Genomic DNA, 25,214 nt, shown 5'->3' with positions numbered 1-25,214 from the left:
ATGCACTGAAAACCATGGAGAAAGACTAAATCCACCAAGACAGGAATGGTACAGTATTAAAACCTTTACTTGGAATTGATACAACAAACAGAAGCAGATTCCGAATGACAATTTCTTGTTGTTGCTTTCCTTCCCCAAAACACACAAAAGAGTATATAATTTGCACATGTATGCTGGAGTCAGAGATAAAAAACTAGACAAAGAATTAACATGAGAAAAAGGAAACCCACGTGAATAAGTTTTTGCATTTGTTTAATACTCCTGAATACAGAAAGATGAACAGCCTGGTCATGGGAAAGAGTCAAACACAGACAAAGAAGCAGTGTATTGTGGTGGGAGTCAATGACAGGACATCTCTAGATCTAATTAAAAAGAAAACAGCTTTTCTTGATCAACAAACCATCATCTGATCAAGTCAAAGTGTCCCACCCTATGCCCCACCCTAAGCACTTCTCCAACTTTGAAAGCGTTCTTTCAACGGGAGAGCACGACCTCCCTCCTATAAAGAGTGGCGTCTACCATGTTGAGTTGGCCCTCCCCTCAAGTTCATTCCATGTAATGGGACACTCTCCAGAGGCGTGATTTCAGCGCACACCTTTGGAGTCCATGCTTTGGCTCCACTTTTCTTCTCGGCCGAAGCCAAGGTTTGCTGCAGTGTCCCAACGCATATTTTTCAATGTAAACACTCCTGTTTGCGCTGGACACGGAAGATAGCACCGTGATCCAAATAGCCAAATGATCTGTGCACGTTCCTAGCTTGTAACTCTGTCCTCTTGGCAATCAAAGCAAGGTCGACCCTTAAAAAAAAAAGCACCAATGTACAGCATTAGCACCATAGGGGCCACTGACCCTCCCCCCTTGCTGTGACATCCTTCTTATAAGGGGCCTTTAGTGACAAAGCACACCCCTCAGCATGGCACAGCATCAACGCTGGCCTTCGCACCTGTTTGGCAGTGTTGCATCATCACATGGGTGGCGCAAACCAGCCAACCGCATGGGGTGTTTAGATCATCGCAGAGGGCCTTTGCTCCAGGGTGCCTATGTAAATAAGTATTGCGCCCCGCTACATACCATTACATGACAGCTTCACAGCCTCAGTTTTAATAAAGAAGCGTTTTAATTTGATTTAAAGCAAGTGATTTCAAAAGTAAGTTGGAGATACTGAACGTAATCAAAGGTCCAGGCGTCTGCCTTGAGTGCACGCGGTCACGAAGGACACGCATCTTTGGGCCGCACGCCGGCGGTCTGTCTCCAAGGGCGACGACCACCGCCGCACTGCCATCAAGTAATACCAAATGACCATTATTGCACTCCGTTGGCAAGGGAAGAGGAAGGGGCCAGGAAACGTGTTTGCCAATTTTCACCCCTTCGCTTGCGCCTTGCTATTCTGTGCACCTCGTTGTTTTGTTGAAAACCTCTCTCCATGCTGCAGCAGACCCGAGCCTGCTGGTATAACCAGAACAAGGCTTCATTGTACGCAGTCAACATCGTGACATATCAACATCGCGACATTTCAACATCGCGACATATCAAAATACATTTTTAAATTAAAAAAAAAAATTTTTTACTTGGGACCATCTTCTGATAAACTGTCTGCCTGAACAACTTGAAAATGCTTAGCTTATAAAACCTGTAGAATTTGCATAGAGCTGTTATACGTATATTGTACTGTACTAAATACATCTCTGCTCATAGCAAAATGGCATTTTATGAGACAAGACACAGCACAGCAAGGGATTCACTTTAAATGCACTGTTTTAGCACTAGAAGAGGCAAGTGAGCCCTTTTGACTTAATATGAATTTTAAATTGAAATATCTCTGCCATTTGTAAAGTCTGTCCTTGACTTTTCCTAAATAAGTCTGTTGAACACACTTATTATTAGGCAACAGATAGCCTACAGTAACAAACTACTACAAATTATATTTTGATCTTTGAAATTATAATTTTTTTCGTATTCTAATGTTACCCAAGACATCCATAAACACAACCAAAATATTATTTATTCGATAGCATATATGAAATGTACTTGTTAGACTTAAGAGTGTTGGAGTCAAAATGGACTCGTTTGGTCCCTCGAGGCCAGGATTTTCTAGTGTTAATGAAATGGGAGATGCAAGGCGTTCACATTCAACTAAGGAAGCTCCCCCCCAAAAAAAGAGGGAATTGCAGAAATGGTTGTTGCCAGCATCGTGGAGGTGTGACAAGATCATGGTTGCACACATAAGATAGTCTACCCTGAGGTGCCACTCTGAAACCGTGATGCGACAACAAGCAACCGCACCTCTTCTCTGTACATCCACAATCTGGACACCGAGGAACAGAGCATTTTCACATGTATAGACATACATAAACCAACAGGTATGTCAATAGTCTACAGTGCTCCTATTGCTTGTTCACAGGCTTGGAGTAGGACACACAGGTATAATCCTCCATATATTACATGGGGGAGGTGTTCCTCTCGCCAGAAAGGGCTGACAGCAAGTAACTCTAGGGGATCGGCTGAAAAGAGGACAGCTGAGTGGGAATCCAATTTTAAGTAGACCTCGGTTTCAAGACGGAAAACGGTGGAGGGTGTGTGTGTGTGTACTTGCACACTCTTAGCCTTGTGTTTGTGTGTGTACTGTGTCTGCGTTGGTGTAAACAAGAGGAGGCTGGTGGGAGGTGCTATAGGAGGACAGGCTCATTGCAATGGCTGGAATGGAATTCATGGAATGGTACTAAGTATGCTTGACTCCGTTCCATTGATTCCGTACCAGCCATTACAATGAGCCCATCCTCCTATAGCTCCTCCCACCAGCCTCCTCTGGTGTAAACAAGCATGTCTATAATTGTAAGAACATATGAGTTGTGTAGCACCCAGTTTAGGACAGCTGAACGTCTGTCCAGTAAGGTGATACAGCAACCTCTATTCTTCATCATCATTTCTGAATAGTAAATAATACCAATTTCTAAATATACTCCAGAAATCACCCATCTAAATGTTTTTATGGCCACAATATGGAAAGGGATACCTACAGTGCCTTGCAAAAGTATTCATAAATTGATTTTTATTTGGATTTCATGTAATGGACATAAACAAAATAGTCCAAATTGGTGAAGTGAAATTTTAAAAAGTTACTTGTTTCAAAAAATTCAAAATGAAAAAGTGGTGGGTGCATATGTATTCCCTTTGCTATGAAGTCCCTAAATAAGATCTGGTGCAACCAATTACCTTCAGAAGTCACATAATTAGTTAAATAAAGTCCATCTGTGTGCAATCTAAGTGTCACATGATCTGAATATATATACACCTGTTCTGAAAGGCCCCAGAGTCTGCAACACCACTAAGCAAGGGGCACCACCAAGCAAGCGGTACCATGAAGACCAAGGAGCTCTCCAAACAGGTCAGGGACAAAGTTGTGGAGAAGTACAGATCAAGGTTGGGTTTTTAAAAAATATCTGAAACTTTGAACATTCCACTGAGCACCATTAAATCCATTATTAAAAAATTGAAAGAATATGGCACCACAACAAACCTGCCAAGAGAGGGCCGCCCACCAAAACCCATGGACCAGGCAAGGAGGGCATTAACCAGAGAGGAAACAAAGAGACCAAAAACAACCCTGAAGGAGCTGCAAAGTTCCACAGCGGAGATTGGAGTATCTGTCCATAGGACCACTTTAAGCCGTACACTCCACAGAGCTGGGCTTTACGGAGTGACCATAAAAAAGCCATTGCTTAGAAAAAAATAAGAAAACACGTTTGGTGTTCGCTAAAAGGCAGGTGGGAAACCCCCCAAACATATGGAAGAGGGTACTCTGGTCAGATGAAACTAAAATGTAGCTTTTTGGCCATCAAGGAAAATTCTATGTCTGGCGCAAACCCAACACCTCTCATCACCCCGAGAACACCATCCCCACAGTGATGCATGCTGGTGGCAGCATCATGATGTGGGGATGTTTTTCATCAGCAGGGACTGGGAAACTGGTCAGAAGTGAAGGAATGATGGATGGTGCTAAATAAAGGGAAATTCTTGAGGGAAACCTGTTTCAGTCTTTCAGAGATTTGAGACTGGGACGGAGGTTCACCTTCCAGCAGGGCAATGACCCTAAGCATACTGCTAAAGCAACACTTGAGTGGTTTAAGGGGAAACATTTAAATGTCTTGGAATGGCCTAGTCGAAGCTCAGACCTCAGTCCAATTGAGAATCTGTGGTATGACTTAAATATTGCTGTACACCAGTGGAACCCATCCAACTTGAAGGAGCTGGAGCAGTTTTGCCTTGAAGAATGGGCAAAAATCCCAGGGGCTAGATGTGCCAAGCTTATAGATACATACCCCAAGAGACTTGCAGCTGTAATTGCTGCAAAAGGTGGCTTTACAAAGTATTGACTTTGGGGGGTGAATAGTTATGCACGCTCAAGCTTTCTGTTTTTTTGTCTTATTTCTTGTTTGTTTCACAATAAAAAATATTTTGCATCTTCAAAGTGGTAGGCATGTTGTGTAAGTAAATCAAATGATACAAACCCCCCCAAAATATATTTGAATTCCAGGTGGTAAGGCAACAAAATACCTTCGCAAGCCACTGTATATGGTCTCATTCTTTATGCATCCACCGATATTGCTTATGTTGTGTGTAATGATGCTTTGTTTGTATCTAATGTGTTGACATCCATTTCTGTTATGGGGAGCTGAATCAGCCACTGGTGCATAAGCAAACCACACATTACATCCGTTGAAGCCTGCCAATCAGCTCCACGCTAAACAGGAAGTATTGTCTGAGGCTGGTCAGCCTAAGGGGGCGGGGTCTATCGCCCTGCCCGTGACACTGCCGACAGTTGCCCGAAAGAATACCATCACAACTACTAGTACAACTACTAGCAACCTTCTAGTCAGTGACAATTAGGTGGGTTTTTCAAGCTTAAAATCCAGTCTATTGGTAAAACCCTTAAAGTTTTTTTACAGTACATGTTGAATGTGTACAATAGCTGTTCATACTGTAGCTCAGCTCATGCTATCGGTGCATACTATTTGTTGTGTGTGGGTATTAATATGCTCGCTAACGCCTGTGTCTTCCCTACTGTATGCATCGACTGGAATCGCCCAATCGTACTCTAGTGAAGGAGTAGATGTGTCATCTTATTTACAGATTGTAAAAAGTTAACGGAAAGAGGCTGCAAGCACTGAATGAAACAAGCGGAGGATTCAGAAGGGGGGTTTGTAGGGGTATTGTAGGCCAATAGAACAAGATATCCAATGATATCCTGGCTTTCTTAGAACGGACGGCCATTTCACAGAATGAAGCACCATCATTAACATATTGGTTCTTAAGAAGACATATGATGAAAGATGGGGAGCGGTTCGTTCGATGACGTGTGTGTTGTGATCGCCCCCAGTTTCTTAAAGATGGGCAGAAGGATTTCTGCTAAATGTTTACTTACACAGTAACATTTCAGAGTGCAAAAATGACCATTAGCAAGGATAGGGCATGAAACAAAAGAAAGATCTACAACAGCACCAATGACACACAGTGCTCTTGAACAAGGTTGCACTTTCTGTGCCCAATGGTCCTTGTTTGGACTTGAAGACCAAACACCACAAAGAAACAAAAGAAAACATCCTATAAGTCACTTTATTTCATTGAAAGCCTGGTGTGAGCTTTAAGAAGGGCCAAACAAAGTGCCCCCTCCTTGGATTTCAATGCCTTAAAAAGGTCTCATTATATGAGTACAGTACTTCAAAACAAATTCAGCGCATTTCAGCGTGAATAAAGCATAGTATTCAAATCACATTCGGATTGGTGAACTGAGAGGGGCGCGTCTGCCTCCGTTGGTTGTGTCCCGACCAATAGAAGCTGGAAAAGTTGGGAAACTTGATTGAAATATTACACAACTGATTACGACGGGTTTGGGGTAAACCCAAGAGTAAAACCAAAGGCGGAGTAAGCCACTCGTCATATCTATGCGTACAGCAATGTATCTGAATAACCTACGAACCCCACAAGAAGCTAAGAGGTCTACCGGATATCGCAGAAGCGTTTACACACAAAGCTGAAGGCTACAAACTGAAGGCTAACTCATGATAAAACTTGTGGTTAAAAATGAGATATTTCCATGTGTCTTAACCCCTACTGTGAAAAAAGTATGTGTTTCTGTGTGCGTGTTGGAAAAAGTGTTTGTTTTTTACAGCATATGGTCTTTTGGAGAGCTGTATCAGCTTGGGGGGATTTAATGAGTGAAGAAGTGGTTGTGGTGTTTGTGTGAGTGGGACGTCAAAACCAGCAGACATGGTGAAGTCCCAGAACCAGGGTGCCAGAACTAGAATCCCTGATGGACCAGAGCAGAACCTGGTTCCTAGGTCAGCTGGTGGGGCGCCTCCAGCATCTCCATGAGGAATGTGTCGATAGGGGTGTCACCAATCAGCTTGAAGAAGAACAGGTGCTCCAGGCACTTCAGGCCAATGGAGCGTAGCGCTGGCAGCCGGAGGAGGAGCTTAGCGAACCTGGGGGCGATGGGGGAGAACGAGTGAGGTCAATCATGACGGTGATGTGGGAGTATTGTGTGGATAAGTGCTATAGTATGTCTGTGTGTTTCTCTTGTACCTGCCCTGCTGGTCGGGGTATCTCTGTTTACAATAGGACTCCAGCGATGCGTACACCTTCTCCCTCAGCAATTCCACTTCACTGGAGCTGGACAGGCCCTTGGCATCTGAACGCAGGAACAAACACCGGCATTATAGCACTGAGATGAATTAACGTGTGATTCTTCCTGACATTATGCTATATCTGGGATGAAATGGCTTATCTTGTCTCAAATCATTACCCGGGTTGAAGAGGATGATGGCTCGGAGGCACCCGAGCTCGGTCTTGTCCATCTGCATGTCTCTCATCTTACTGACTAGCTCAGTGAGAACTCTACAACCGGGTCGAGGAGAAGGTGGTGTGGAAGAGGGACGAGAGAGCGGGAGGAGATGGGTTAGCATCTTCTCTAGGGTTCACCACAGTTCCACTCAACGATGCAGCAGTCCAATAGAGAAACTAACAAGGGCAGGGGGGCTGGGATACAAGTCTAACATCCTCTTTACACGTTGTATTTACACTTTACACACAATCCACACGTAACCTTGTGAATGATAGAAATTGCAACAAAGCAATAGTGCAAACCATCACGTATTTATAGACTACGGCACATCGCAATAATGTTGGGTAGTGTAATAGTTCAATAAGGAGAGAAAGAACACAAAAGGAGGAAAGTAAAAGCAGCCTGCGTTTTGTCGACGCTGTGCCAGCGGCCAGTCGAGCCCAAGGTCCGACAGAAAAGAGGAGAAACAGAACAGAACACAACACTCACTGAAACACGTATGGACAAGATACACACGACCCGCTCTTTTACCTGGGCATATTACAGCACTTTCTTTGCAAGATTCACTCATTCTCAACAACTGGGCCAAGATTATAATTTTTTTTTTGGGGGGGGGGGGGGGGGGGGGGGGGCGTGGCGTTATTTGTTTTGTTTGTTGTTGATAGGGGAAGGTGGGGGTGTAGTGATGTCATTACCTGTCAAATATGGCCCCAACCTCTGCATTGTGCGCACTCTCCCTGTGTATGCAATTACAATGTGTTATTACAATGTTATTACACAGTTACATTGTTATTACATTGTCCCCCCTGCGTTGGTTTGGGCCCAGAGGAACAGGTAAGTTAGACTCTGCAGTGCATTTTGGTGCCCCGGTGAACCGGTGCCCGGTTCCACTTCTGGGAGTAACAGGCTACAGGCTCTTGTTGATGGAGACTTGACCTGATGAAAAGGTTTAAGATAGCACTAAAACGACAGGAAGTAAAGCACCAAAACTACAGGAAGTAAAGCTTGAGGAATGACAAAAATACAAAGATATGACAATGTAACACAGCAACAAATAGATCTGAGACATTTGAGCAGAGACAAGATCTCGAGGAGAAAACGTTCCTATTGGGTCAGATTGAAACAAGATAAATAGTTCTATGCAGTATTACCCAAGACCTCTGCTTAACTTAACTACTGTAGTGTTTTAGGCATACTTCCTTGTACCCTCGATAATTGTCATATACAACTTCCTGGGTAAGTACGCATCATTTAAAAAATTCTAAATGCAACTGGTTTATCCAAATCAGCACAAAAAGGGTTATGTGTATTAGCATGAGCCAATGACAGTAGAGCAGAAGAATAGGAAAATAGAGGAGCGTAATAAATAGGCATCAAAGGAACAATGCAGTAATATGATCAGGGCAGTTTAATCATGTTAATTCAATCGATTTTGCATAAATCATAAAAGAATGCAAAGAAAATAATATTGTAATGAATCAAACAAAAAAAAGAGAAGTGAGGATAAAAACATGAGAATTGAGAAATGTCAACAAAAATAAAATAAAATAAAATAACATTCACTGGACCACAAGGAGGTCTAGATTGCGATGAATCTGAAACAAAAGCCTGCAACCGGTTAATCCAAGATATGCTTAAATTCCTGCGGGAATTGGGAGTCTTGCAGCTTATGAACTATTCATAAAAATGTAGGTTACTGTGTAATAAACAATGAATTCACACCATGTGATGTGGCTACTCTACTGAGTTGGGGAGGGCACGCCTGTTCCTTGAGAGCTGCGATGAGCGCAGGATTTTACTCAAGACAGGTGCCATGCTACTGAATAAAATACTGACATCTGCCAATGTAAAACAGAATAGATGAATGTGTGGCTGTGATTGGGGTAGGGAGGGGGGGGGGGGGGCATCCTAGTGAAATCAAGGGCGACGTCTACATGAAGCATTAGTCGTCAGCGTCCTGGCACGCTGTGTCATTCTAGAGGCAGACTAAGCAGTAAAGGCTCAGCTAGTCAGAGCCAGACACGCAGACAGCAGAACCCTGGGGAAAAAAGTGTAACGTTCTCCCATCAGTCAGGAAAATAATTCAGCTCATTTCAACAAAGCATCTGGAGTCCAAAGAGAAACGGACATTTAATGAACAGTAAACTGCAACAGGCATTATTGGCCACCATTTCAATGCTTCAATGGATTCCTATGACTGGAAGTTATGTTTTACAAACACGTGAATATATGACGGCGTGTATGATCAAATAAAACAAACGGCCATTACAAAAACACTAGACATTTGTTGTTTAAACCAATGAAGAATGCTTTAATCATTCAGAGGCACTTTTTTTCAATCTTTCTCCCTGAAGTTTATGACCTCTTTGAAAATGAACATGCAAAAGGTTGCTTCTATGTCCTTCACTCAGGTCCATCGCACGTGTGAGTGTGTGTGTGCCTGTTACCTGTCGAAGATGGCTCCAACGCCAGCGCTGTGGGCGCTGTTCCTGTGCACATGCAGGCCGGTGGCCAGTAGGATGCCATCTTTCACGCTGATGGAGCGGTGAGAGAAGGAGGCAATCAGCAGCTCGTTCCAACCTGGAGAGAAGAGAGAGACCGGGTCATCCATGTATTTGTTAAGGATCCCCATAAGCTGCTGCCAAGGTAGATGCTACTCTTCCTGGGGTCCGGCAGCATCAAGGCAGTTATATACAATTAAAAATATGACATGACTTTGCATTTCATAACAAGTGGCACCTGACCACACGACTGGACAGTAAGTCCAGGTGCGACAAAACCAGGGCCCGTAGGACCTGCAGAGTTGGGACCAAGCCACTATTATTCGAGTCCCGAGCAAGTCTCAAGTCACAAGGTCTGAGTCTCAAGTCACAAGGTTCGAGTCAAGTCCAAGTCGTGCATTCTAAGAGCAAATCAAGTTGAGTCATGTTTTTTAAGTCAAGTAAAAAAATAAAAATACAGTGGGGAGAACAAGTCTTTGATACACTGCCGATTTTGCAGGTTTTCCTACTTACAAAGCATGTATGTAGAGGTCTATAATATTGATCATAGGTACACTTCAACTGTGAGAGACGGAATCTAAAACAAAAATCCAGAAAATGTATGATTTTTAAGTAATTCATTTGCATTTTATTGCATGATATAAGTATTTGATCACCTACCAACCAGTAAGAATTCTGGCTCTCACAGACCTGTTAGTTTTTTTTTATGAAGCCCTCCTGTTCTCCACTCATTACCCGTATTACCTGCACCCATTTGAACTCGTTACCTGTATAAAAGACACCTGTCCACACACTCAATCAAACAGACTCCAACCTCTCCACAATGGCCAAGCCAGAGAGCTGTGTAAGGACATCAGGGTTAAATTGTAGACCTGCACAAGGCTGGGATGGGCTACAGGACAATAGGCAAGCAGCTTGGTGAGAAGGCAACAACTGTTGGCGCAATTATTAGAAAATGGAAGAAGTTCAAGATGACGGTCAATCACCCTCGGTCTGGGGCTCCATGCAAGATCTCACCTCGTGGGGCATCAATGATCATGAGTTAGGTGAGGGATCAGCCCAGAACTACACGGCAGGACCTGGTCAATGACCTGAAGAGAGCTGGGACCACAGTCTCAAAGAAAACCATTAGTAACACACTACGCCGTCATAGATTAAAATCCTGCAGCGCACGCAAGGTCCCCCTGCTCAAGCCAGCGCATGTCCAGGCCCGTCTGAAGTTTGCCAATGACCATCTGGATGATCCAGAGGAGGAATGGGAGAAGGTCATGTGGTCTGATGAGACAAAAATATAGCTTTTTGGTCTAAACTCCACTCGCCGTGTTTGGACGAAGAAGGATGAGTACAACCCCAAGAACACCATCCCAACCGTGAAGCATGGAGGTGGAAACATCATTCTTTGGGGATGCTTTTCTGCAAAGGGGACAGGACGACTGCACCGTATTGAGGGGAGGATGGATGGGGCCATGTATCGCGAGATCTTGGCCAACAACCTCTTCCCTCAGTAAGAGCATTGAAGAAGGGTCTTGGCTGGATCTTCCAGCATGACAACGACCCGAAACACACAGCCAGGGCAACTAAGGAGTGGCTCCGTAAGAAGCATCTCAAGGTCCTGTAGTGGCCTAGCCAGTCTCCAGACCTGAACCCAATAGAAAATCTTTGGAGGGAGCTGGAAGTCCATATTGCCCAGCGACAGCCCCGAAACCTGAAGGATCTGGAGAAGGTCTGTATGGAGGAGTGGGCCAAAATCCCTGCTGCAGTGTGTGCAAACCTGGTCAAGAACTACAGGAAACGTATGATCTCTGTAATTGCAAACAAAGGTTTCTGTACCACATATTAAGTTCTGCTTTTCTGATATATCAAATACTTATGTCATGCAATAAAATGCAAATTAATTACTTAAAAATCATACAATGTGATTTTATGGATTTTTGTTTTAGATTCCGTCCCTCACAGTTGAAGTGTACCTATGATAAAAATTACAGACCTCTACATGCTTTGTAAGTAGGAAAACCTGCAAAATTGGCAATGTATCAAATACTTGTTCTCCCCACTGTATATACAAGCAACAACTTTGTCTATTTATTGAGGCTACCAGATAGCCATTTTCTTTATTTTGTCTACAACACATTTTGACTATGTAATTATAAAATAGGGACCTTGTAGCAGGCATGAAATCAGCAGAAGGCAAGGCAGAACTGCTCAGAGTGTAGATTTATTTATAGGTCTTGGTGATCCAATGGTGAAAGCGCCATATCATACCAAATATACAAGTAGATTTACCAAATATACAAGTAGATTTACCAAATATACACGGGCAATAGCCCAAAAGAAATAGCCTCGGTCCCTGTATCAGGCTTAACCTGCTCTATCTTAACAGACACAGGTAGAGGGCAAGACTTTGCAGCCTCTCCTGGAGAAACCAAATGTAATTTGTCTAACAGGAGCTCAAACAGGTAGGCCTACATTTATATACGAACTTGGCTCCCAGGACCATACAATTACCCAACTGGCAATTACAACCAATCAACTGATTCTACAATGTAAAAGGCCATTTCCACATCAATTGTTACAATCGTCTTAATCAGATGTAATAATATTTCAAACCCACGCATACATGGAACAATCATTTTCTCTTATTCAACTCCAAAGCGTTCCATGCGCTCCGAGGCGCGTGCGCTCCAATTACGCACAACAGAAATGACAGAAATATTGGACACAGACACACCGAACTCTGACATGACCAGGAAAATATGAACAAAGGAAACCATATATTTAATTAAGTAAACAGAACTTTTACCTCATGAGTCTTGCGAACGTTCATGCGCACTATAAAGTGCACTGCCTGCTCAGAGCAGGGTAAGAAATGGTTGGCTAAATGAAAATGTGCTGTAGGCCAATCAAACATGAAACAGAAATGTCAACATGTTGCAAGAAATGGGATGGAATGATGAAACGCTATTAATGACTTTAGTATTAAATGGAATATACAGCGCCTTCGAAAAGTATTCAGACCTTTTCCACATTTTGAAACGTTACAGCCTTATTCTAAAATGGATTAAATACAAAATAAAAACTCAGCAATCTACACACAATACCCCATAATGACAAAGTGAAAACTGGTTTTTATTTTTTTTAAATAAAGAAATACCTTATTTAAATAATTATTCAGACCCTTTGCTATGAGACTCGAAATTGAGCTCAGGTGCATTCTGTTTTCCATTGATCATCCTTGAGATGTTTCTACCACTTGATTGGAGTCCACCTGTGGTAAATTCAATTGATTGGACATGATTTAGAAAGGCACACACCTGTCTATATAAGGTCCCACAGTTGACAGTGCATGTCAGAGCAAAAACCAAGGGATGAGGTCAAAATAATTGTCCGTAGAACTCCGAGACAGGATAGTGTTGAGGCACAGATCTGGGGAAAAAAATGTCTACTGCATTGAAGGTCCTCAAAAACACAGTGGCCTCCATCATTCTTAAATGGAAGAAGTTTGGAACCATCAAGACTCTTCCTAGAACTGGCCGCCCGGCCAAACTGAGCAATCAGGAAGCATGGTGGTGGCAGCATCATGCTGTGGGGAGGTTTTTCAGCAGCAGGGACTGGGAGACTAGTCGGGATTGAGGGAAAGATGAACGAAAAAAAGTACAGAGAGATCCTTGATGAAAACCTACTCCAGAGCGCTCAGGACCTCAGACTGGGCACGAAGGTTCACTTTCCAACAGGACAACGACCCTAAGCACACAGCCAAAACAATGCAGGAGTGGCTTCGGGACAAGTCTCTGAATGTCCTTGAGTGGCCCAGCCTGAGCCGGACTTGAACCCGATCAAACATCTCTGGAGAGACCTGAAAATAACTGGACAGCAACCCTTCCCATCCAACCTGACAGAGCTTAAGAGGATCTGCAGAGAAGAATGGGAGAAACTCCCCAAAAACAGGTGTGCCAAGCTTGCAGCGTCATACCCAAGAAGACTTGATGCTGTAATCGCTGCCAACGGTGCTTCAACAAAGTACTGAGTAAAGGCTCTGAATACTCATGTAAATGTAATTTCCATTTTAGCAACAAACAAAAAAGTTCTCTCTTTGACATTATGGGGTATTGTGTGTAAATTGATGAGAGCCATTTCAAAAATATATATTAGAATAAGGCCGTAACGTAACAACGTGTTAAAAGTCAAGGGGTCTGAATTATTTTCCGAAGGCACTGTACATTGACCACATAGGGCCTATGCATTTAAAAGTGTGAAAGCAACAGGAAACATTTCAACAAGAGAAAAGCCACTCTGTGCAAGTGAAGAGTCTTCGCCACAGTAATAATACATTGAACATCCAATTCCAAATGCACGCTTCATAAGTAAACGATCAATTTCAAGCAATTCTTAGGCCCACATACTAAAAGACCAATAGGGCTATGCTAGTAATTGTTGCCCCATTGCTGGGGAGCTTGCAAAGTAAACAGTTCATATTTTTGATGGCAAAACATTTTTGAAGTTGCATATTTATTTATTATGGCAATTCTCTCTCCCTATAATTTGACTTTTACAGCAAATCAGCAATCTGCTCGCCAGCTCATCTGAACTGTGTTGATTGACAGTATGCTGGTGTAATCAGAGTGCAGAGTTTGCGTTTCACTAAACAATCTGTTGCAACTTACATGTTTTTTTTGCAAGTGCGATGCGGCGACTACTGTCTCTGGCTGCGTGACTAATCCACGGAGACTCTGTGTCACAAAATGAGTGACAAAACATTACAAAACCTGGCCAGATAATATTAAGTCATCAGTCAAAGTTGAGTCCCGAGTCTTGAGGCTCCAAGTCAAGTCTCAAGTAATTTTATTTTCTATCAGGTTGAGTCTCAAGTCATCAAATCAGACTCGAGTCCAAGTCATGTTACTGAGTTCACAACTCTGAGGACCTGCCTTGTTTATAGCGTTGTTAAGAAGGCAGTTTCGACATTATTAATTACAAGATTTAGTTGATTGGTTTAGTGAATGATTTGTCCCAAATATAACGCTTTTAGTTTTTGAAATATTTAGGACTGACTTATTTCTTGCCACCCATTCTGAAACTGACTGAAGCGCTTTGTTAAGTGTTGCAGTCATTTCCCTCACTGTAGTAGCTGACGTGTATAGTGTTGAGTCATCCGCATACATAGACACTAACCTTACTCAAGGCCAGTAATGGGCCTAGACAGCTGCCATGGGGAATTCCTGATTCTGCCTGGATTATGTTGGAGAGGCTTCCATTAAAGCGCACCCTCTGTTCTGTTAGACAGGTAACTCTTTATCCATAATATAGCAGGGGGTGTAAAGCCAGAACACATATGTTTATCCAGCAGCAAACTATGATCAATAATGTCAAAAGCTGCACTGAAGTCTAGCAAAACAGCTCCCACAATTTTTTTATTTTTTTCTCAGCCAATCATCAGTCATTTGTGTAAGTGCCGTGCATGTGTCGTCCTTCCTTATAAGTGTGCTGAAAGTCTGTTGTCAATATGTTTACTGTAAAATAGCATTGTATCTGGTCAAAATGTGAGGCTACTGTATTATAAAAGATAGTCCACGAGGAGAGAGACAGGGTTATCAGCCTATCCATGTACGGCTGTGTTTTAATGAGGTCAAAGCTGAGCAGGGCCGTGCTCATTAGGGTGCAGGAAATAAACTTTTTAAATGGAAAACAAACTTTTTATTGGATATGTCCAGGTATTCCTCCCTGCTTCAGTTTGCTTTCTTCCATTTGGTGGCAATGAACATGAAAGGCGAAGGCTTTTTGAACGTACCGGCGCGTAGCAGGATGACCTGGTCGTCCAGGGCCAGCTCAGAGAAGTGGGGGACCCTCTTGGCCCACTCCACCAGGGTAAACAGCTGCTTGTCTGCAGCCTGGCAAATGTTGGTGACCGGGTCATTGGGCTGGAGAGAGAAACAGAGGGAGAGAGACTGGCTTCAACATAGGGTACAAAATAGAGACTACAGGCCTTTGGATCACATTTTTTAAAAGTGGGTCTGTGGTCTCAGAATCTACTGTATCACAATAAATTGTTGGTGCAGTCGCACAATCCCATGTCTAGAAATAATAATAGACAGTGTGAGGAACGAAGTAAGATAAATTGGTATGTGTGCTTCGCAGGGCCAGATGGTGGGTCACACACAGAAACACACACACACACATTTACCGAGCTGCCCTCGGAGGTCCCGTCGGCATGCACCTCGGTCTTCTGCTCCACGGCCATCTCGGCCTCCAGGATCTTTTCCACGGGCATCTCCTCGTTGACGGCGCTGGTCGACTCCGCCTCACTCTCCCGCTCTTTGTTCCTCTGGCGCTCTTCCTGCACGGCTACAGGGGCACAGGAAGGGCCGAGGGAAGGAGAGGAAGAGAGTCGGCGGAGCGAGGAGGAGAAAAGCACAGGAGGGGATGGAGGGTGAGAGGGGAAAGAAAGGGAGGGAGTAGGATGGATGGTGAAAAGAGGAAGAAAGGGCAGGAAAAGGCAGAGTGATGGAGAGAGGGGGAGAGAGCAAATGGGAAGCAAAGTGAAGAAAAAAAGAGAAAGGTGAGAGATAAGGGAGGGGAAATAAAAAGGGAGGAGAAATAGGGAAAAAATAAAGAGACCAAGAAAAAAAGTGGAGAAAGAGAGGAATGTAAGTAAAGCAGAGAATAAAGAATGACAGGAAGTGAAAAAGATGGAGAGTGAGATACACAGACATGTAGATTTCCTGGTTAGTTCAAACAGCAATGCTTTCTTCACCTTTCATACCAGGGGTCTCAAACTCAAGGCTTGGGGGCCACATCAGGCTCGCAAGCTGCTTTCTTATGACCCCAAAACTGATATCTGATTTCCATCAGCCCCCAAGAGGATTTTCCAATTAGAATCAACCCACAAAAAGGTTTCTTCCTATGGCACATTACAAGTTATATATCTTTGGAGTCACCCCAGACCACAAAAACCACAATGTAAGTAATACTGACAATACTAACACTTCCGCTCCACTAGAAGCGTTGCACTGCTTTGCTATTAGCGTTGTGTCAATGTGATGTTGTTCCTGCTACAAGCACATTGTTGCTAGTGGTTGTACTAAATTATTGTGTAATTACACAAGTTGCTTTTGTTTAACTTGTGAACCCAGCTGGTCATTGTAGCTAGCTAGCTAATCTCAGCAAAAAAAGAAACGTCCTCTCACTGTCAACTGCGTTTATTTTCAGCCAACTTAACATGTGTAAATATTTGTATGAACAAAACAAGATTCAACAACTGAGACATAAACTGAACAAGTTCCACAGACATGTGACTAACAGAAATTGAATAATTTGTCCCTGAACAAAGGGGGGGTCAAAATCAAAAGTATCTGGTGTGGCCACCAGCTGTATTAAGTACTGCAGTGCATCTCCTCCTCATGGACTGCACCAGATTTGCCAGTTCTTGCTGTGAGATGTCATCCCACTCTTCCACCAAGGCACCTGCAAGTACCCGGACATTTCTGGGGGGAATGGCCCTAGCCCTCACCCTCCGATCCAACAGGTCCCAGATGTGCTCAATATGATTGAGATCCGGGCTCTTCGCTGGCCATGGCAGAATACTGACATTCCTGTCTTGCAGGAAATCACACACAGAACGAGCAGTATGGCTGGTGGCATTGTCATGCTGGAGGGTCATGTCAGATGAGCCTGCAGGAAGGGTACCACTTGAGGGAGGAGGATGTCTTCCCTGTAACGCACAGTGTTGAGATTGCCTGCAGTGACAACAAGCTCAGTCCGATAATGCTGTGACACACCGCCCCAGACCATGACGGATCAATCAATCGACCCAGCTCCAGAGTACAGGCCTCGGTGTAACTCTCATTCCTTCAACGATAAACGCGAATCCGACAATCACCCCTGGTGAGACAAAACCGCGACTCGTCAGTGAAGAGCACTTTTTGCCAGTCCTGTCTGGTCCAGCAACGGTGTGTTTGTGCCCATAGGCGATGTTGTTGCCAGTGATGTCTGGTGAGGACCTGCCTTACTACAACAAGCCTACAAGCCCTCAGTCTGCCTCTCTCAGCCTATTGTGGACAGTCTGAGCACTGAATGAGGGATTGTGCGTTCCTGGTGTAACTCGGGCAGTTGTTGTTGCCATCCTGTACCTGTCCTGCAGGTGTGATGTTCAGATGTACCGATCCTGTGCAGGTGTTGTTACACGTGGTCTGCCATTGCCAGGATGATCAGCTGTCCGTCCTGTCTCCCTGTAGCGCTGTCTTAGGCGTCTCACAGTACCGACAATGCAATTTATTGTCCTGGCCATATCTGCAGTCCTCATGCCTCCTTGCAGCATGCCTAAGGCACGTTCACACAGATGAGCAGGGACCCTGTGTATCTTACTTTTGGCGTTTTTCAGAGTCAGTAGAAAGACCTCTTTAGTGTCCTAAGTTTTCATAACTGTGACCTTAATTGCATACTGTCTGTAAGCTGTTAGTGTCTTAACGACCGTTCCACAGGTTTATGGTTCACTGAACAAGCATGGGAAAGTGTTTAAACGCTTTACAATGAAGATCTGTAAAGTTATTTGCATTTTTACAAATGATCTTTGAAAGACAGGGTCCTGCAAAAGGGAAGTTTCTTTTTTTGCTGAGTTTATTAGCCTCTTGACTTCATAAATCTTTGTACAATAACCAGTGGTGTATAGTCGAGGCCATATGCAACTAAAATCAACTTTATTTCTCATTACTCCAAATCACAAGATAGAGTGAACGCCAAGTATTGAACCTCTGAGATTCTTGAGCTTGGACGCTGACATTGGATGTGATGCAACGTGAGTGCAACACGGGGGGTGAAGCAGCTTTCATTGATTTAAAAGGAACCATTCCTCAACGGCTGACGGCAATGCCGGACGACTGATGGCTATAGTGTAGCAGGGCCATAAGACTTACTTTGCGCCTGATAATTTGAGTTTCAGACCCGTTTCATACCAACAATACATTCCGCAACGTACCTCACACAGAAATGGGCCATCACAACAAAACAACATCAAATATTGTTTCTCACACTCTCCCCCATCACTCCTTCCCTCCCTCTTTCCTCCTTACATCTCTGTCGTTCATCTTGGACCACTACAGAAGAAGGGAGAGGGAGAGAGAAAACGAGAGGAAACAAGAGGGGAGAGAGAGGGGGGCAGGGGTTAGTGTTTACAAGGCTCTCCATCCCCCTCTCTCCACCTCCTTTTCTCGCTCTTTCCATCCCCTTTGAGTGCAATCAATACTCCCCCCTCATAAATGTATATTACAATATTCTAATCAAATCTTAACAGCTCTTAGACATCTTTATTATACATAAATGATTCCAGTGGACTTAAAACAGATATTTGAAATAGTTTCATAGCAAGTAGCCTGTACAATGTTAATACAGCAGGACGGTTGGTGAGTGGAGGTTTTCCGGTTAGGGTCCACCTGACCACACACAAGTTGTCCCATCAATCTTCTTTCTACTTTCTTACTGTAGCAAGTCAGACCCAATTTCAATAAGGATCCTAGCCCTCCCTCCCTCTTCCATCAGCCTCTCCTCTCCCTTGCTCAGTCTCGCTCTTTAGATCTCCCATTGCATCCCTCTCAGTCAAGCCTTTACCCTACCTGGTGATAGCGTTGCCCTTTTAATAAGATATATTGAACGCGAGTTGAGGACAGCAGACTGCCAGCCCCCCCTACCTTCCCTCTTCATGCCACAGGCCAGGCACTTCTGGTAGCGGCAGTACTGGCAGCGGTTGCGCTGGCGCTTGTCCACCAGGCAGTCCTTGTTGTCCCGGCAGGTGTAGCTCAGGTCCTTGCGCACCGTGCGCTTGAAGAAACCCTTGCAGCCTTCGCAGCTGTACACTCCGTAGTGCTTACCTATAGATAGAGAGAGAGAGAGAGAAACAAAGAGGAAGAGAGAAAGACAAGAAAGAGGAATGTAAAAAGACATGACAGAAAGATAGGGAAGAGGGGGATAGAAAAAGGAGGGAAGAGGGGGATAGAAAAAGGAGGGAAGAGGGGGATAGAAAAAGGAGGGAAGGTAACTTCAGTAACAAACCACTTTCAATAATTCAGGCACAAAGCCTACAGCACATAGTTCTTCAGGTGTAATGGCAATGAAAGTACATGAAGTGTTTCGGTCCATTTTAGTAAATGCTTCGCACAGACAAGGGAGAGAAGAAAAACAATTCCCTGCTGTTTTTTTTTATTTTATGCAGCTTTTTAAAAATGTTTAAAAATGAAGAGGAAAGGAGTAGTTCAACCCAAAATCAAGGGTTGTCTGATGTTTCCATACCTCAAGTGGTATAAGTCCATGTAGCCAATGCCATCTGTTGTGTAGATCCCACTATGCACAGCAGAAATCTGTGGGTGTCAATCCCAAATTCATGGGAAAAGAAAGTCGACACACACTACCTAACTAAATTTCATTCAACGCCTGTCAAATTTCGGGAAGAACAATCCTTTAATAAACCAAGCATATCGCACCAGATGTGCTTCTCTCTCCGACAGACCCTCAATCCCAAATCAAAATCCTCCCCCAGCCTGTCCTAAAGATCGAAGAGTAAATAGTTCAACTTGTCTTCTCACAGGCTGGGTGGGATTTTTTGCCATATTGCTTACACCATTCAATTTCTCTCCGATCTCCACCACAAGTCTAGGGGCCAATTTGGGACTCACCGGAGGAGCGGTCGCCGCAGATGGCACACAGGCGCTTCTGGGAGAGCATGGGGCCCCCTGGGCTGTGGCCCCCCAGCCCGAACGGAGGCTTCACGTCGTCCGAGCTGCTGACCGCGTGCAGTCCCGACATGGACACTGTGGAGTTGATCTGGAGGCCGAGAGAAAGGGGGGAGGATAGGGGCAGAAGTGAGAGGGGAACTACTGAATTGAAGGGGGTTGGGAGGAAAAGTAACTTATGTGTGACGTACTGGCAGCACATCAGTCATTAGTTCAATTACTTGGAGTCATCGATGCAGAGTTTTCATAATAAAACATAATTTTACCTTCATGCCTTTAACAATGACATACAAACTGTCAGTTTTCTCTTCGAGTGGGCTGATTGATCAGTATTAAAGCAACATTAAATTTCCTCTTCGCACGCCCAGGCATCATCGGCTGAGAAAGGAGAAAAAGGAGCATCTGGGCCTCGCCTCCCTCAATGCAGTAGAGATTACAGAGCACTTCTCACCAACACCAGCTTAAGCAGGTTAAGTATCAGGGCATCCTCATAGCCTGATTAAATCATGAGGACGTTCGAGTAGAATCAGAGGGAGGAAGTGAAATGGGGGGAGGAGAATGAAAGCGAAAATGCCAGGGAGGGAAAGGAGGAAAAATAACACTGAGAAGGACCATCTGACATGAGAGAAGATAGAGGGAATAAAACAAATGTGTTTGAATATTCACTACAGTGTTGCCACTACGAGCCCCTTGGACAAATAATTGTAAATTTGTAATGATTTTTTTTTTTTAATGACAATGTTCACAGATGCACATACATTCAAAGTAGATTAAAAAACTGTACTTTGTGCATGTGAATTTATGCTTTTTATGTATATCTTTCATTGAAATATTGCAGAACATGTTCTCTATTTTCTAGACATACACAGGAGGACAGGGAGCACCCATCATTTAAAATGTCAGAAATGAATCGTTACGGAATTCATTTAATATTTTTGGAGGTTTTAAAAGTCAGAACACGTTCAAAGTGTATGACCGAGAGACAAATAGCCTACTTCTACCATACAATTAAGAGCAGGGCAACATGTTAAAAAAGGGCCCAGATAATGCTGTTTTATGGTTGATTTTGCAGACAAAAACTGAATTGTTACCTGGACTTTTAAGAATTACAATATCTATACAGAACAAAAATATCAAATGCAACATATAAAGTGTTGGTCTCATGTTTCATGAGCTGAAATAAATTAGTTTACATACCTGTTAGTGAGCGTTTCTCCTTTGCCAAGATAAACGGCATGATCATTACACAGGTGCACCTTGTGCTGGGGACAATAAAATGCTCACCTTCTATTTTGCCCTGTTTATCAAAAGCGTTGGAAAAACTTGTCAATAATCAACTGACTGTCTTTCTTGATGTCTATAGTATTCTCTCTGGTATGCAATCTGGTTTCTGCTCAGGTTATGGATGTGTCACCATTGCCCTTGATTCTAAGCAATGTTGTGCTGCTATTTTTATTGACTTGGCCAAAGCTTTTGATACGGCTGAGCATTCCATTCCTGTGGGCCGGCTAAGGAGTATTGGTGTCCCTGAGGGGTCTTTGGCCTGGTTTGCAAACTACCTCTCTCAAAGAATGCAGTGTATAAAGTCAGAACATCTGCTGTCTCAGCCACTGCCTGTCACCAAGAGTGTACTCCAAGGCTCGATCCTAGGCCCCAAACTCTTCTCAATTTACATCAACAACATAACTCAGGCAGTATAAAGCTCTCTCAGCCATTTATATGCAGATACAGTCTTATACTCAGCTGGCCCCTCCCTGGATTTTGTGTTAAACGTTCTACAACAAAGCCATCTTAGTGTCCAACAAGCTTTCTCTGCCCTTAACCTTGTTCTGAACACCTCCGAAAAAAAGGTCATGTGGTTTGGTAAGAAGAATGCCCCTTTCCCCACAGGTGTGACCTCTGAAGGTATAGAGCTTGAGGTAGTCACCTCATACAAATACTTGGGAGTATGGCTAGAGGGTACACTGTCCTTCTCTCAGCACATATCAAAGCTGCAGGCTAAGGTTAAATCTAGACTTGGTTTCCTCTATCGTAATCGTTCCTCTTTTACCCCAGCTGCCAAACTAACCCTGATTCAGATGACCATCATACCCATGCTCGATTATGGAGACGTAATTTATAGATAGGCAGGAAAGGGTGCTCTCGAGAGGCTAAATCGTCTTTACCATTCGGCCATCAGATTTGCCACCAATACTCCTTATAGGACACATCACTGCACTCTATATTCCTCTGTAAACTGGTCATCTCTATATACCCTTTGCAAGACACACTGGTTGATGCTTATTTGTAAAAACCATCTTAGGCCTCACTCCCCCCTATCTGAGATGCCTACTGCAGCCCTCATCCTGCACATACAGCACCCGTTCTGCTAGTCACATTCTGTTAAAGGTCCCCAAAGCACACACATCCCTGGGTCGCTCCTCTTTTCAGTTCGCTGCAGCTAGCGACTGGAACGAGCTGAAACAAACACTCAAACTGGACAGTTTTATCTACATCTCCTCATTCAAAGACTCAATCGTGGACACTCACACTGACAGTTGTGGCTGCTTCGCGTGATGTATTGTTCAAATCAAATCTTATTCGTCACAGCCGAATACAACAGGTATTCCTTACAGGGAAATGCTTACTTACAAGCCCTTAACCAACAATGCAGTTTAAGAAATATGAATGAGAATAAGAAATAAAAATAAGTAGTTAAAGACCAGCAATAAAATAACAATAGCGAGACTATATACAGGGTTACCGTTACAGTCAATGTGCAGGGGGCACCGGTTAGTCGAGGTAATTGAGGTAATATGTACACGTAGGTAGAGTTATAAAAGTGGCTGTGCAGCTATAGAACCTTTTGAGGATCTGAGGACTCATGCCAAATCTTTTCGGTCTCCTGATGGGGAATAGGTTTTGTCGTGCCCTCTTCACGACTGTCTTGGTGTGCTTGGACCATGTTAGTTTGTTGTTGATGTGAACACCAAGGAACTTGAAGCTGTCAACCTGCTCCACTACATTCCCGTTGATGAGAATGGGGGCGTGCTCGGTCCTCCTTTTCCTGTAGTCCACAATCATCCCCTTAGTCTTGATCACGTTGAGGGAGAGGTTGTTGTCCTGGCACCACACGGCCATGTCTCGGACCTCCTCTCTATAGGCTGTCTCGTTGTTGTCGGTGATCAGGCCTACCACTGTTGTGTCATCTGCAAATTTAATGATGGTGTTGGAGTCGTGCCAAGGCGTGTACTCATATGAGTGAACAGGGAGTACAGGAGGGGACTGAGCACGCACCACTGAGGGGCCCCTGTGTTGAGGATCAGTGTGGCGGATGTGTTGTTACATACCCTTTAGGAGCTCAGATGCAAAAATGTTTCAACAGCTGTCTTCGCTGTCGAAGCGTTGGTAATTACATTTTTGCATCTGAGCTCCTAGAGTGAGTCTTTTATTTTCAAATGTTCTACTCCGCTAGCCAGCACCTCGCCTATGCGTCGGTAGTCATTTAGGCAGGTTACCTTAGTGTTCTTGGGCACAGGGACTATGGTGGTCTGCTTAAAACATGTTGGTATTACAGACTCGGACAGGAAGAGGTTGAAAATGTCAGTGAAGACACTTGCAAGTTGGTCAGCGCATGCTCGCATTACACGTCCTGGTAATCCGTCTAGCCCTGCGGCCTTGTGAATGTTGACTTGTTTAAAGATCTTACTTACATCGGCTGCGGAGAGCGCAATCACACAGTTGCCCGGGACAGCTGGTGCTCTCATGCATGTTTCAGTGTTATTTGCCTCGAAGCGAGCATAGAACTAGTTTAGCTCGTCTGGTAGGCTCGTGTCACTGGGCAGCTCTCGGCTGTGCTTCTCTTCGTAGTCTGTAATGGTTTGCAAGCCCTGCCACATCCGTTGAGCGTCGGAGCCAGTGTAGTACGATTCAATCTTAGTCCTGTATTGACACTTTGCCTGTTTGATGGTTTGTCAGAGGGCATAACGGGATTTCTTATCAGTTTCCGGGTTAGAGTCCCGCTTCTTGAAAGCGGAAGCTCTAGCCTTTAGCTCAGTGCGGATGTTGCCTATAATCCATGGCTTCTGGTTTGGGTATGTACGTACAGTCACTGTGGTGGGGACGTCATCGATGCACTTATTGATGAAGCCAATGACTGATGAGGTGTACTCCTCAATGCCATCATTTGACCACTTTTTATTGACCGAGTCACTGGTGCTTCCTGCCTTAATTTTTGCGTGTAAGCAGGAATCAGGAAGATAGAATTATGGTCAGATTTTCAAAATGGAGGGTGAGGGAGAGCTTTGTATGCGTCTCTGTGTGTGGAGTAACATGCTGATAGAAATTTGGTAAAACAGATTTAAGTTTTTCTGCATTAAAGTCCCCAGCCAGTAGGAGCGCCGCCTCTGGATAAGAGTTTTACTATCAAATTGTTGTCTCTACCTTCTTGCCCTTTGTGCTGTTGTCTGTGCCCAATAACATTTTTACCATGTTTTGTGCTGCTACCATGTTGTGTTGCTACCATGTTGTTGTCATGTTGTGTTGCTACCATGCTGTGTTGTCATGTGTTGCTGCCATGCTGTTGTTGTCTTAGGTCTCTCTTTATGTAGAGTTGTGGTGCCTCTCTTGTCGTGATGTGTGTTTTGTCCTATATTTGTATTTTATTTTTAATCCCTGCCCACCTCATGTTTCAGCATGATAATGCACTGCCCTATGTCGCAAGGATCTGTACACAATTCCTAGAAGTGGAAAATGTCCCAGTGTTTCCATGGCCTGAATACTCACCAGACCCATTGAGCATGTTTGGGAAGCTTTGGATCGACATGTACGACAGTTTGTTCCAGTTCCCACCAATATCCTGCAACTTCGCAACAGCCATTGAAGGAGTGGGACAACATTCCACAGGCCACAAACAGCCTGATCAAATCTATGCGAAGGTCAAATCTATGTCGCGCTGCATGAGTCAAATGGTGGTCACACCAGATACTGACTGGTTTTCTGATATACGCCCCTACCTTTTTTAAAGGTATATGCGACCAACAGACGCATATCTGTATTTCCAGTCTTGTGAAATCCATAGATTAGGGCGTAATGAATTTATTTCAATGGACTGATTGAAATTGTTGCATGTTGCGTTTATATTTTTGTTCAGTGTAGATATGTATCGTTTCACGATAG

The 25,214-nt window shown here is 43.9% G+C and overlaps 1 protein-coding gene across 8 annotated transcripts in view; it reads right to left on the bottom strand.

Moving 5' to 3' along the window:
• Nucleotides 1-235: 235 nt before the first annotated feature.
• The window catches only part of LOC110488342 (retinoic acid receptor RXR-beta-A), a 38,104-nt gene continuing 13,125 nt past the window's right edge, over nt 236-25,214 (bottom strand). The window contains exons 4-13 of one of the 8 annotated variants that reach the window (XM_090228462.1): nt 20,001-20,148; nt 19,020-19,199; nt 18,405-18,428; nt 15,521-15,681; nt 15,128-15,257; nt 9,289-9,421; nt 7,537-7,578; nt 6,803-6,894; nt 6,583-6,688; nt 236-6,482 (exon numbers count right to left, since the gene is read on the bottom strand). In XM_090228462.1, the coding sequence (XP_090084588.1) occupies nt 6,335-6,482; nt 6,583-6,688; nt 6,803-6,894; nt 7,537-7,578; nt 9,289-9,421; nt 15,128-15,257; nt 15,521-15,681; nt 18,405-18,428; nt 19,020-19,199; nt 20,001-20,148 (1,164 nt within the window). In that variant the 3' untranslated portion in view covers nt 236-6,334. Of the gene's footprint in view, nt 6,483-6,582; nt 6,689-6,802; nt 6,895-7,536; nt 7,579-9,288; nt 9,422-15,127; nt 15,258-15,514; nt 15,682-18,404; nt 18,429-19,019; nt 19,200-20,000; nt 20,149-25,214 lie in introns of all 8 variants that reach the window. The other 7 variants (XM_090228461.1, XM_090228466.1, XM_090228465.1 and 4 more) reach the window with 7 other exon arrangements.

Source organism: Oncorhynchus mykiss, chromosome 30 (assembly GCF_057628025.1).
Source record: "Oncorhynchus mykiss isolate SJ-2025 chromosome 30, ASM5762802v1, whole genome shotgun sequence".
NCBI lineage: Eukaryota > Metazoa > Chordata > Actinopteri > Salmoniformes > Salmonidae > Oncorhynchus > Oncorhynchus mykiss.
This window is presented reverse-complemented; position numbering and strand designations above follow the sequence as displayed.